Source organism: Apteryx rowi, unplaced genomic scaffold, assembly GCF_003343035.1.
Source record: "Apteryx rowi isolate R43461 unplaced genomic scaffold, aptRow1 scaffold_278, whole genome shotgun sequence".
Classification (NCBI taxonomy): Eukaryota; Metazoa; Chordata; class Aves; order Apterygiformes; family Apterygidae; genus Apteryx; species Apteryx rowi.
In genome coordinates, this window is record NW_020449174.1 from 1,084,051 (window position 1) to 1,096,427 (window position 12,377).

Genomic DNA, 12,377 nt, shown 5'->3' on the forward strand with positions numbered 1-12,377 from the left:
TCTAAAACATGCTAGAACTGTGCCTCTTGTTAGGTCCTGTACAGAGGTACTGGGTGAAACGCTGAAGCCTTTCTGGTGTGCAATTATCCCAGATGTCCCTGCTAGCCTGGAAGTGCCAAGCCAGCCTGAGGAGTTATCCTTGGCAGGGCTGTATTGCATCTGAGTGAGCAGAAGAACATCTAAGCACAACCCCTTCAAGTGAGAGTTTCTGCAGTTGCTACTAACCCCTTTCTTAGCACTTTGTGGAGGAAAGCTGAAGCAGCTCATCGTTGCCACAGTCTCTCRCCCCACTCTAAGAAAGGAAAACAGATGTCTGTAAGAGTGAGTGTGTGGGGCAGGCTCCCAACAGTGGTGGTTCGTGTGGTTCCAGAGAGCTTCCCAGTGGAAGGGATGCCTCGGAGACATCTGATCTGAGCCAGCTCTGATGGCAAAGCGCAGTGGAAAGCATGGCTCTGAAAGCACCCTGGAGGGGGGACCTGAACCCCCCTTTGAGCTAATGCCTTGCAGTGCAGAAGATGGAGTCCTCAACAGCATTTAGGGATGGACGTGGTAGAGAAGCTTTGAGCGGTGAGGCCTGAGCACAGGATCAGAGTGCAATGTGGAGAGTGCTCTCCTATTCCCTTGCTTATCTTAGGGGGCATTTTAATAGATTCTTCTTATTCTTTCTGTGAAATGATTTGTGAATTGCTGTGCAATCAACCTGTGATGGTGTCTCTGCTGGGTCAAGAGGAGTGAAAGTAAATGCCTAAGGGGAGGGAAAGCTATGTTTTGACAACCCATTCACGGAGGGTGGCTCATCTCTAGTGAGCGTTCTGAATTTGCTGTTTTTTCAGTGTTGCACAAGTTGTTTTTTCTAACAGGACTGAACAAAAAGGTGAAGGGCAGATCCTCTTAAATCACTGCAGTAACTTCCTTGATCATCCGCTGACTGACTCCTCAACAAGCCTGGGGTTTCTAAAGCACTTGTGAGTTTTGCAAACCTAGACTGTTCAAACAACTGTTTAGCAGGCTGGAACAAAAGCTCTTAAGAAATGCAGATGTTCYGATTAGAAATCTCTGTGACTTTCTCAGCCCTCCTTCTTGCTATTTTGCTACTGCTTCTCACTACATCATGCCTACAAACCTGCCAACATCCTCTGACAAAAAAAAGTAGACTTGTATTTGCATGTGTTTGCATAAATTTGCATACATCTGGGCACAGGCCAGCTAAAGCATGTGCTTTCTTACTTTGAAGTGATGCTATAACAAGCCCTGAATCGAGTGATAACTGCACTGGTGACTCAGTGCTACGTGTCAAGTCAAAAATGGTCAATAAATTATCTATTTCTTGAGCTTGCTAGCAACAGAAYTGTAAATCTGTGACTAACACTTGGGATGCACTAGGGAACATCCCTCTTTGCATAAAAGCTTTTTCCCTTCTAGAAGTGTCTGTGAGATGACAGAAGTCCTTCTACAGCAAGCGAAAAAAAATACATGAGCTGTTTTCCAGAATGGTTTGTCTTTATCGTTTCACCTGCCCATATTTAATACAGAGCAACATGATCAGGGACTTGTAATCTGTAAACATCGCCATCTCCAGCATATCAGGGAAAATATTGCTCTGGGAAGGGATGGATGCAGCTTCGCTCCGAGCACCTCACTGGCCACCTGTGTTACTCAGAGGTGAGAGATGAGATTTGCAGAGGAAAGATCCTGTGACTGACCCAGAAAAGATTCCTTCTCACTACAGACATCTCCTTGTTCAGCCTCCCAAAGCTCGTACATCAGAGACCTGCTCTGAAGCCAGCCACAATCAACGAACTGTTCGTATTGTCTTTGGACAGGATCCATGAGACAGTTGGCGGCTGCTGCTTCCCCTTGCACGTAAAGCGCCTTTCCCTTTCCCTGTCAAGCCAGCCGACTCCTGGCCTCGGCATCAAGGAAAGTCCTTTTAAGGCCCTGCATGGGTCTGGGTGTTAAGTCTTCTGTGCTGGGGTAAATTTCATTGATTTGAGTAGTATCTTATTTCACAGTTCATCTTTCAATTTTTTTGTGACTGTTTCAGGGAGAATGTTCCTTGTATAACCTTAGCAGTGCTGGCAGTATGTGATACCCCTTTATTTGAACAGTTTATTCCTTCCTACCTGTGGCTTTGGATAAGCTGCTGATAACAAAGGCTTGTTATCACTAAACAAATGTTCTGAAGTGGTACCATGGAAGTCACCAGTTGGTTGCTAAGGAAAAATTTTTTGATCAAATACTCTGTGTAACTGGAAAAGAACCTGAAAATAAGAACCTTTTATTTTCTCTGAAATTGCGTGTTACTTCTGGGGTCATTTATGGCTTTTGTGAGAATGGAGTGATCCTAACCCTTGTGTAAGCACAAGTTTACATGGCACGGCAGAACTTGATGTGGTGTGGACTGTTGAAATGCCAGCATTTTAGTAGTGGTCTACCAGCTGTTTTGGAGATATGACCCAAAATATGTTCTTTTAACTTTTTTTTTTTTTTTGGTGGGGTAGGAAAGGAAAGCAGGAAAAGATGATGTTCCACATAGCTGGAAAAAAACCCACAAGCAACCTTTAAATAGTCCTCCTCTGTTGCTTTCTTCTAATCACAGTCAGTCCAGGAATCGCAAGCTTTTACTTGCACTGCATGTGTCACCTGGAGCCACTGACATGGAGTTGGGGAACAACAGCATCTGAAACATGTTTGCAGTCCCTGGCGTAGGAGATTGCGGAACAACTGGAGAAAGAACAGCAGAGGAATAGGAGTGGTTATCGTTCAAAGTGGCTACAAGGGCTGGAGGACAGCGCAACCTACTTAATAGAAGCTGTCAGAGTCCAGAATCCTGGAGGCAGAGAAACATTTTGCTGGAACTACCCCAGTCGCATCAGAGCAGTTAGTAATTTCAGAGCAGCTGGTCCCATGTGGTATGAAGCCAAGAGTTGTTAAATATCTGCTATCTTTAAAAACACATGGCATGCTCCCATCTCAGGACCTCAGCCACCTGCAACCCCGGAAATCCGGGAGAGACTCAATGGAGAGAGACCAGCCCAGCCCTTTGGAGATAGCTTCCTCACAGGAAAGATGTTTTTTCTTTTTCCCAGAGTAAGGCAACATCCAAGAAGCAGGAATGGGCATGCAATGGTGGGCTTACAGCCCTTGTGCTCAGTCTGCTGTTTCTATGTGGTCATGTCTAAACATCAGCTGTAGGTTTGATAACAGACAAAACTTCCCCGCTGCACAACGCATCTCTGCTTGTACAAAGCAGTCCTCTTTGGGATTGCACTGTAACCACTGACAATTGTACAGATATATGCCACTCTACACCGATAAAAGTGCAATCTGCTGCTGATGTACTAGATTTAGATGTCTGCTTAATGTGGAGGTGAGGTGTATGTTGTTGGACTGTAATACAGCTGTCATTCTTGAGTTGACTTCCTTGCTGGCACTGTTTGTTTGGTAGACTGGGGTACTATTACTGTTGTAAAACGTGTTAACAAGAGCACTCCCTTTATTTGATGCTCACGTATTATTTTCACAGGTTGTTTCCTTTGCTATATGAGAGCACCTCTTTCTGGTTCTCTTAAGTTCAGGCCAACACTGCCAAGCCCACAGGGAGGATGTGGTCATCCCATTTCCGCTGGAAGCCTCAAATATCTTGCCTCAGCCTTATCCTGCCATGGCTGTTTAACTTCGGTGATAATGTGCTCTGATACGTGGTGAAAGACATGCCAGTGCTGCAAGCAGGGGTCAGGAGCAGCGATCCCTGAGGGAGCTGAGGAGCAGGCTAGAGCAGAAGTTTAACCCCTCCAAGGTCCTGAGATGACCTTAGTGGCTGAAGTCTCTGCCATCACGACTAAAATGATGCCTGTTAGTGTCTCTACACAGGGGTAATCACACCTTTAACTGCAGCAGAGAGACAGCTGCTGACTAACTCCTATTTATAGGCTTTCTGTGACCAAATGTGTTCATCACTGGGACCAGCTCTGAGATTAATCGTATAACAACTGAGGAGATGCAAAGACATTATTTAAAGTTGTCAAAATATTTTAAAGCAAACTTTGGAAAAAGCTGATGTCTTACACAAGGCAAAGGAATGAGCTGTATGTTGGAAAGGCACAGTTATCTCCATGTAATCTCCTTGTYTCATGTAATCTCCTTGTCTATCACAACCAAAATGAAACGATCTGTCTGGGGAGCTGGACTGGGCATGGAAAACATGCCCTGTACAGATCATACAGGGCTTGAGGAGTAGGGAACCCATCTGAAGGCTGTGTGGGAGGAAACGGCTGTGTTTCTGAGGAGGGGGGATAGAAGGTTGGAGAAACTGGCATTATGTATATATTTTAAAGTCTCATTAAAAAATGTTACTCTGTTCCTAGCTCTTCATAGATTTCACAGAGTGAGGGAATATTGGTTGCTTTTTTTTTGGTAGTATGGAGGACACTTTCCCACTCATCAGCTGAGATGTGTGTCTCTTGCTGCATCCCTGGCCATGTGGATATATTCAGTGCCGGGGAAGAGGAACACTTTTCAGTTAACTGTGGAAGTATCTGGAGGAGGAGGTTAGCCTAGAGCTAGCTACACTGTGAGTTTGCCTTCAAAGATGTCCTTAATCTTTTTAAAATTTGTGTTGGATTTAATATGGAAAATATGCTCAGCTGAGGAACTGACTGCTTGTCAGTCTGCCTCACTGAGCACTATTGAAAGGAGGTGAAAGACAATCTTGAGAAGGTCTGGGTTTACGCAAGAAACAGCGAATCCTCAGGTGTTACAACTTTCCCATTATATTAAAAGAAATTGCTTAGCTCCTATTACAGTTGATTGTGCTGAAAGGTGGAGAAAACCTGCTATCAACGGACCAAACTAGGCAAAAGGTTTTGGAGTTACCTCAGCTTCTCGCTAAAACTCTGCTTTCCCTGGGGAGCTGGTGTTGATCAGTAGCCAAAGAAGGGGTTTTTTTTGCTGGAGTCGGTCTCTGTGCAGGCCAGCAGGGCCTCTCCGGCACGTGAGCCCCGGAGTAAGCCCTGAGCTTGCGTGGGAAGTAGCAGCTCTGTTGTGCAAGGACCGCTGGAGAGCGTCAGCGTGGCGGGCTGAGCCCAGGCAGCGGCTGAGAAGGAGCAGGTCCATCTCAGAGGGGGTGCTGCCCAGCTTTCTCTCTGGATGGTGTGCCGGGTGCTGAGATGCCCACACACTTTTCATCTGCTGCAAAGGGACTTTTCATACCGCTGAGTAATTGCTCCCCGGTAGGCTGCTGTGGGCCTCTCTCCCTCACTTTTGTGCTGGYAGGGCCAGGATTCGAGATCTTTAGCAGAAGAGACAAGCACTGACACTCAGCGCAGTAGGAATGAGAAGGCTTCGGCATGAGTACAAAGTTATTTATTTGTTATAAAAAGAGCAGTCTTAGTGTCTGGTAAGTTAYGTGCCTGGTAAGGCGACTTAGGGTTTCTTAAAAAATAAAAAAACAAGCAAAAAACCCTGACCATACAAGACGGGAGGACTTATGTAGTGACAATGGCATGTARAAAATATGTGAGTAGTGAAGAATAAACTGGGCTGTGTTAAGCAGTGGTACTTTGCATAGTTCATGGGCAATTAATCTGATTTGGATACAATGGATGTGTAAAAACCACTGTCCCCATTAGCTGTAGCAGATGTCACAGTTCCCAGCCCTTCTGAAGAAGTCATCGGCCATGGCCACGGGCGGCAGGTAGTCCATGCAGTCTGTGCCGGGGCAAGGGAAGTACTCCGGGAGCCGCGTGTCCCCGTGCTCGGAGCCGCAGGACGTGCAGCAGCAGGCGGAGGCGGTGTACAGGGAGGGGGTATGGCAGGACCACTCCTCTGCGGGGTAGCTGTAGGTCTTGGTGTCCAGAGCAGAGGGTGGGCTGTGGGGCAGCGGGGTGAAAGGAGGTAGCTGAGGTGGGGAGCAGCTATAGTTTAATGGGCTGGACAGATCAGCTGAACTAGGGGATCCAGGAGCCTGGAGTGTGAGAGAAGAAAACACAATGTTTTAGGATGCCGTTCGAGGAACCACATGGATACCCAGAGCAGAGCCAGGATTTGCACACCCCTGCCTTTCTCAGAAGGCTCTGGCTAGCCACAGAGATGGTTCAGGCCTTGGGGGCCTAAAACCAAGAGGCATTTCCTGGGACATTAGCACCAATAGGGAGTTTGTCTATGAGTTTAACAGCTGCTAGTAGTAGCAGGGCTATTTCTTGCAGGAAAGCTATAGGATCTGGAAGAGGGATGTTCCCTAATCTGCAGCCTCGCGCTAGGCTTCAGCCTCCTTGTCTTCTCCTGATGGAAAAGGATACAGAAGACCATGCTAGAGACTGAGTCCTAGCAAGCAGCCTGAGTTGCTGTGGCAGTTTCCCAATGCCCCAAAAGCAACCAGGTTTCCAAAACAGTTTGCCACTGTTTTGCCCCAGGATGCGACACTCTTCCCCAGATTCCCTCTGAGTGTGTCTGTGGCTGCTCCTCTGGGACGCAAAGCTTACCAGGCTCTGGTTAAAGCAGAGCGGGGTTGGCTGGAAGGAGTCGGAGATGTAGTGCGAGGGCGTCTGGAGAGCACTGAGGGCTGGGTCTAAGGGCGCCTCTGTCTGAAGATAGGAATCTACCAGCTGCTCCAAATAGCTAGGGCTTTCTTCGCAGGAGAGGCAATCTGAAAACTGCCGTGATGGACAATAGCTGGGAGCAGAGGAGATGGGTTCTGCATCGAAAGGTGCTAGGAGAGAAGGTAAACCGGGAAGCAGCAGGTTATTCAATGTGTGTCCTCACAAAGGCCAGATGTTGCCCCAGGTCAGACTTCAATACTCTCGTGTGCTGAGCAGCCTCACAGATTTAAACATGGCAAAAGGTCCTTCAAGTTCAGGCTGGATTTTCTAGGGGAGCAGGCACCAGGAGGAAGATGGTCAAAAGAACCCAAATGACTTGGGAACTTTAAGTCCCCTTGGAAATCTCTGAGGTCTTTAAATACTGCTAGAAACTCTTCCTCTTGCTCCAAGCATTTTGGACAGGGATCTAGCTGGGAACTCCCTCAGACTCTTTTGACCTTCTGGCCTCACTTTGAATGTGAACTTTGCAGGGGCCTACATGCTCGCCGTGCAGTGATTTATGCTGCGTGGCTTAGCAGATGGCTTGCTGTTTTGCCTTGCCCAACCTCCGGATGCAGGGTAGCTATGTCCGCAGAAGGAAGGGGATAACGGAAGAATCATTTGCTCTTTTATCCTCCACTGAAGGAAGCTGCCAGACAAATCCCCATGCAGACAAAATGGAGCAAATCACTGATAATGCAGCATTGCGCCTGTGTGGTGCTACTGGTGAGAGCCTGGGTTGCTAGAAAGTTGTAGGGTCCGACACTCAGTACTGCAGCGCTCTTGCTGGGGGTATGAAAGCTCACAGAATTTGCAGAATTACTGTGTTTTCACACTATCTTCAGTTGTGGTTAAAAGCAAGCCCTGACCGCGTGGAGGGGAGCAGCTCTGTGGGGCAATGGAACGACACATGGGTAAAGAGTCACACTCAGTCATCAGTGTTTGCAGGTTTGGGGGGAAAGTGCTTAGCTGGATGGGGGGAGGAATCAGAAGCATGTACCCAAAATACATAAACAGATGAAGACTTACCAGCCTGAAAGACCTTTAGTGTGTCTCATATTTCTGTATTAACATAAGCAAATTGATTCCCAAATATTGATGATTTAATCATTTCCTTGTCCATACAAGGTATATAATCACACCTGCAAAACTTTTCAGATCTCTTTGCTTTGGCTGCAGAGTGATTGAAGGATCTGAAAGCCCTGAAAGTGCTATTCCCCTCCACCCCCTTTCTCCTTTCCTTGAATATTCACATGCATGAGGAAGAAACTGTGTGTGTTGCTGAAAACCTGACACTCCTCTTGCTCCTGTGAGCTCTGCCAGGGGAGAGCAAGAACAACCAACTCTGCTGGAAACAGGGGCTCAGCAAAGCGCTCCAAGGTGATCTGACTCTCCAGCCCCATTTGGATCCAGAGACCGAGCCCTGGGAAAGGCAAAGCTAGCAGTGTTATTCCCTAGGGAACAAGCATCCCTTCCTGAGGGGGCTATTGCTCCTTGCTGTGGGAAAAATAGACTGCGCGAATAAGAGGATGTGAGCATGCTCCTGTAGAGGGTAATATGTACCCTGCTGGCCTCACGGCATCCTCATCTGCATTTTGTGGGCTCTGTTCGGGCGCTGATTGGCTGCATTTGCAGTTATTTGGCAGTGCTTGCCTCAACCAAGGGCTGGAAAGACTCTGGGCTGCGGGAATAGTTGGGAAGGGGGAGAGACAAGATATGGGGATAGGCTTTGTACCAACCTGGGTGAGGAGGAGACACGGACTCTGAAAACTGGATGCTGCTGCCGCCCAGAGAAACCTGACCAAAGAGAAGTGAAGAAAAAGGTATGTAGACGCAGTAACACAGGGGAGCATTTCTCTGCATGCTGAGGTAAGTCAGGATTTTGCTTCAACCTTATTTACTCAAACGCTTCATGGATGTGATAGCCTCYGAGACACTGGGCTGTGACACGGACAACTTTCCTAGTATTGACAAAGTGACGTTAACCTGTATAACAGGATTGTTCCCTGAGCCTATGCAGGTAACGGCACTGGAGGGGCATGACACTGCCCTGGTCTAAAGCCCTCGACATAGCATTTTGTTAGCGTGCTCTATTCACCGCTCTGTTACTGTTATTTCAGCAGTGTCATCACTGCCTTTGAACCTGTAGTCATGTTTTAACATGCGTTAATTCCCAGGACCGTGAATTGCACAGCAGAGGCATCCCAAAGCACTTGTAGGGATAGATATAATTAAGAAGGAGCAATTAACAGATGTAGCAGTCACTGCCTTGAAACGTGGCTAAAGGCAGTTGCAGGTATCCCCATGGCCGGGCATCCGACGGGCTTGTTCTGCTTGGGTCGGTGTCACTTCAGAAACGACTCTAACATTACTCCCTGCTCTAACACAGCTACGTGCTTGCCTGAAAATGGAGCATTTCATTTTCTGAGGAAAAACTGGAAGCTGAAGCTGACAGAGCAATACGCATCTCAGGAACCTGACCTGCTGGAGAGGGGAAATCCACCCCAAAAGCAATGTGGTCTTTGATACTTGCTTTTGGGGGACCAGGATTTCACTCTGCAGATACAACTACTGGTTTCCTCAGTTTAATTCAAACAGACTTCCACTTTGTTTCCATTTTTCAAAAAGCTCTTGAGTGGGTGGCTCATTTCCCTATCAGCATCTTCCTAGCGCATCCCTGCGTGTTTAACTGATCACACAGCAGCTACCCCGGGCTGGAAGCGCCYGCAGGACTGCCGTTCTTCGCTTTGGCTGCAGGTGCCTACCACGGCAGCCAGCCAGACCACTGGCAGCAGCACTTTTCAGGTTCAACTTTCCGTGGCGTGTGCGGTAGCTAAYGCTACAGGCCCTGCCTGGCCTTTGGGGCCTCTCCAGGGCAGCGTGTACCTTTTCCAAAAGCRCAAAGGTCACCTCACGCAGCACCACCTTCCCACTTTTTCCTCTGCGGGCAAAACGAGCGCTGTGYAAACTCACAGCGGGGAGCAAAAAGCAGATGCAGGCAGCCCTGTCACGCCTGGGCGTGAGAGCGGCGCTGGGGCGAGGGGGCTGCTTCAGCGGGGCTGGAGGCAGGGGTGACCCAGCCTGTCCAGCCGCCCRGCGGTTTTGTGCCCCGTTCACCCAGGCCTCTCTAGCTGCGGTTTGCAGGACGCAGGCTGCTCAGCGCTTTGTGCAATCGGCTGCCGCAAGGTACAGGAGGTGGGAGATGAAATCTGAAAATCATCCAGAGCTGTAATGTCACAAACCAGGAAGAAGTAATGATTTATGATCCTTCTTATGCAAATCCCTGGGGTGGCTGGAGCTGGAGGGCTCTTACAAAGACTGGAGTGTTTTGTGTGTGTGTACGTGTGAATTACACACTGGCGAGCATGTCTCCTTCCCTTCCCTTGGATGGGGTGGAGCTAGGAGCTGMCCCGCTGGTACTGAACCGTGTTATAGACCTGAATTCAGTCAAGCAGTTGAATGTGTCCCCATCCTGCGTTAAGGACCTGCTCCTGTTCACAGGAGCCCTAATGGGGCAGGACTGAGCCCTGCTTTACGGGTCTCTTCCTATGCCTGGTTTCCTTCCTTTCTGCCAGCCAGGTCCCACGACCCGATGCTTAGTCCTAAATTTCCAAACCCTCTCCGCTCCCTTTTGTTGCAGGCGCAGTGACTGCAGGGACTGTTAGCGCAGACCTCGTGGGAGGACGTGCGCGTGCACCTTCTCCCCAAGGCTGGAGGTGCTGGAAGCCTGGGGCCTCTCTGGGGCTTTCATTCCCTGCCTGGATAAACTGGGCAAGAAAAAGCCTCCAGGGGTGGGAGGTGGTTGAAAGCAGCTTCCTGGGGGCTGAGACCTTTGGCAAAGGGAGAGGTTAGGGAAGCTTTAATGCAACAGGTTTTTTTTGTACTGGTTGCTCCCCAGAGCCATACAAGGTGGGCTGAAGAGGGCACATCCTTCAGCTGATGCTGTAAATGAGCTTTGTGAGTGCCTCTACTTGGCCAGGCCATGTTTAAAACGGGGGCACAGAGAACGTGGCCCACCTTGCTCGCCCAATATAACGATACCGGAGGTTCTCTGCTAACTGCAGGCTGGACTGAAACCTCTCCACGTGGGCCCTCCTCCCAGCCGAGTGACGTTTCTGGAGCACCGACTCTGCTTTCTCCCTGCGCTAGCTGTGCCAGACCGTTGCTGGTGTAGAGCACTGCCACAGCCAAGCCGCCTGAACTTCCTTCTCCTCCACCTTCACCAGCCTGCTGCGCTCAGACTTGGGCAGTTTCCTTGGCCCCGGGGTTACAGTTGGCAGCAGAGATTAAGGGAAAGAGACAAAGCAGAGCCAAAAGTTTTTTCCTTACCATCGCACCGGTTGCGGCTTGCCGTGCTCTTCTCTGCTGCAGTAACTCCTTAACCGTGATCTTTACTCTAACACCTTGATACACCTTGGGCTTTCCTGAAAGAACGAGCGGAAAGACACTTCACAGCGTGGGGACACGGAGAGCATAAAGCAAAGCCCGCGCGTTCTCAGGCACGGTTTACGTGGCGTCTGCTTAGAGTTAACAGATGATTAACTGGTCGCTGTAAGTCACTTGTAATCACAGTTTAGAGCTGCTTTAACACTTGCTATTCAAGCCTGTGACAAGTGTGAAAGATGTCACGCCTGACATTTATGAAAAAGTTGGTGATGATTATATCCATTAATCATATGTGTTTTATTCTTTATTATCTTTTTTTTCCTCCAGGTGTCCTAATACCCAGTTCCATCTGGTGCTTCTGTTGAATTCATTTAAATTCCTATCGTATTTGCCAGTCTTAGGACCAGAAAATAGATGAGGGAACCACTTCATCTGGCAGATGAAGAGCAGGAATAATACAAGGCAAATACGCAGGGTGGTTATTCAGAGAACTAAACAAAACACAAATAAAGTGACTGCTTTCATGAATCACTTTCTGCAAAGCCCAGATTATCTCTTTATTTTGCCTGTTCTATACAGCTCCTATTTGTTTCAAACAAGCATTTAGGATGTCTTTAATCCAGCCAAAAACAATCACCAGTCACTACCTGATGAGGGACTTAGTACAGGAAATGGTAAAGAATTTGCCTATTCTGACAAACCACTTTCACTTGCTGTGCTCTTGCTAACGTAGTTAAAGCCTCCTGCAATCCAGTTTCTATCCAGACTTTCTGTTGTTTTCATCCAGTACCTGATCCTACAACCACGGCCGAGGTCTCCTGCCTGCTCTTGCTGCCCGCGAGGGAGCACGCGGTGCGGGGCTGGTGGGGCCAGCCTGCCGGCCAGCGCACCAGGCAAATCCCTCGCGCTAGGCAAGGTCCTCTTCCGCTGCAGCCCTGGTGCAGCTGCTGTGTGGCATCTGCCCCTCCTGCTCGACCACCCCCGAGCCCACCCGCTGCCACCGTGGCGCACAGGTTGAGGAGATGCTAAGGGGCAGCCAGATCCCTCCGGAAAAGCGGCAGGCGGAGCTGGGACTGCCTTGCGGGGGGCTTTGCTGAGCTGCACTCTCAGCAGCCGGAGATTATTCATCTCTTAATTTTTATGTTTTGTTTATAATCAATAAACTGAAAATGGAGGAACTGAGTGTCACTGGACATGGTGGGGGGCGGAGGGTTGAATTTAGAGACCCCCCCCATTTCCCAGCCCCTCCTGTAGCCAGGGCCCTGAGCTAGCAGCCCCTTCTGCACATTTGGCTGCAAACCGCCTTGTATCTCTCGTCTGCTTGGGGAGCTGGACAGGGCTAGGGTCTCCCCTACCAGCACCTTAAACACAACCGAGCAGCGGAGGTATCTATAACCCCGGGGCGGGCGGGTG

The 12,377-nt window shown here is 49.0% G+C and overlaps 1 protein-coding gene across 1 annotated transcript in view; it reads right to left on the reverse strand.

Moving 5' to 3' along the window:
• Positions 1–5,626: 5,626 nt before the first annotated feature.
• The window catches only part of COLCA2 (colorectal cancer associated 2), an 8,419-nt gene continuing 1,668 nt past the window's right edge, over positions 5,627–12,377 (reverse strand). Inside the window, exons 2-5 of the mRNA XM_026068686.1 lie at positions 10,908–11,025; positions 8,311–8,375; positions 6,483–6,705; positions 5,627–5,965 (exon numbers count right to left, since the gene is read on the reverse strand). Coding sequence (XP_025924471.1) covers positions 5,627–5,965; positions 6,483–6,705; positions 8,311–8,375; positions 10,908–11,025 — 745 coding nt within the window. The remainder of the gene's footprint in view (positions 5,966–6,482; positions 6,706–8,310; positions 8,376–10,907; positions 11,026–12,377) is intronic.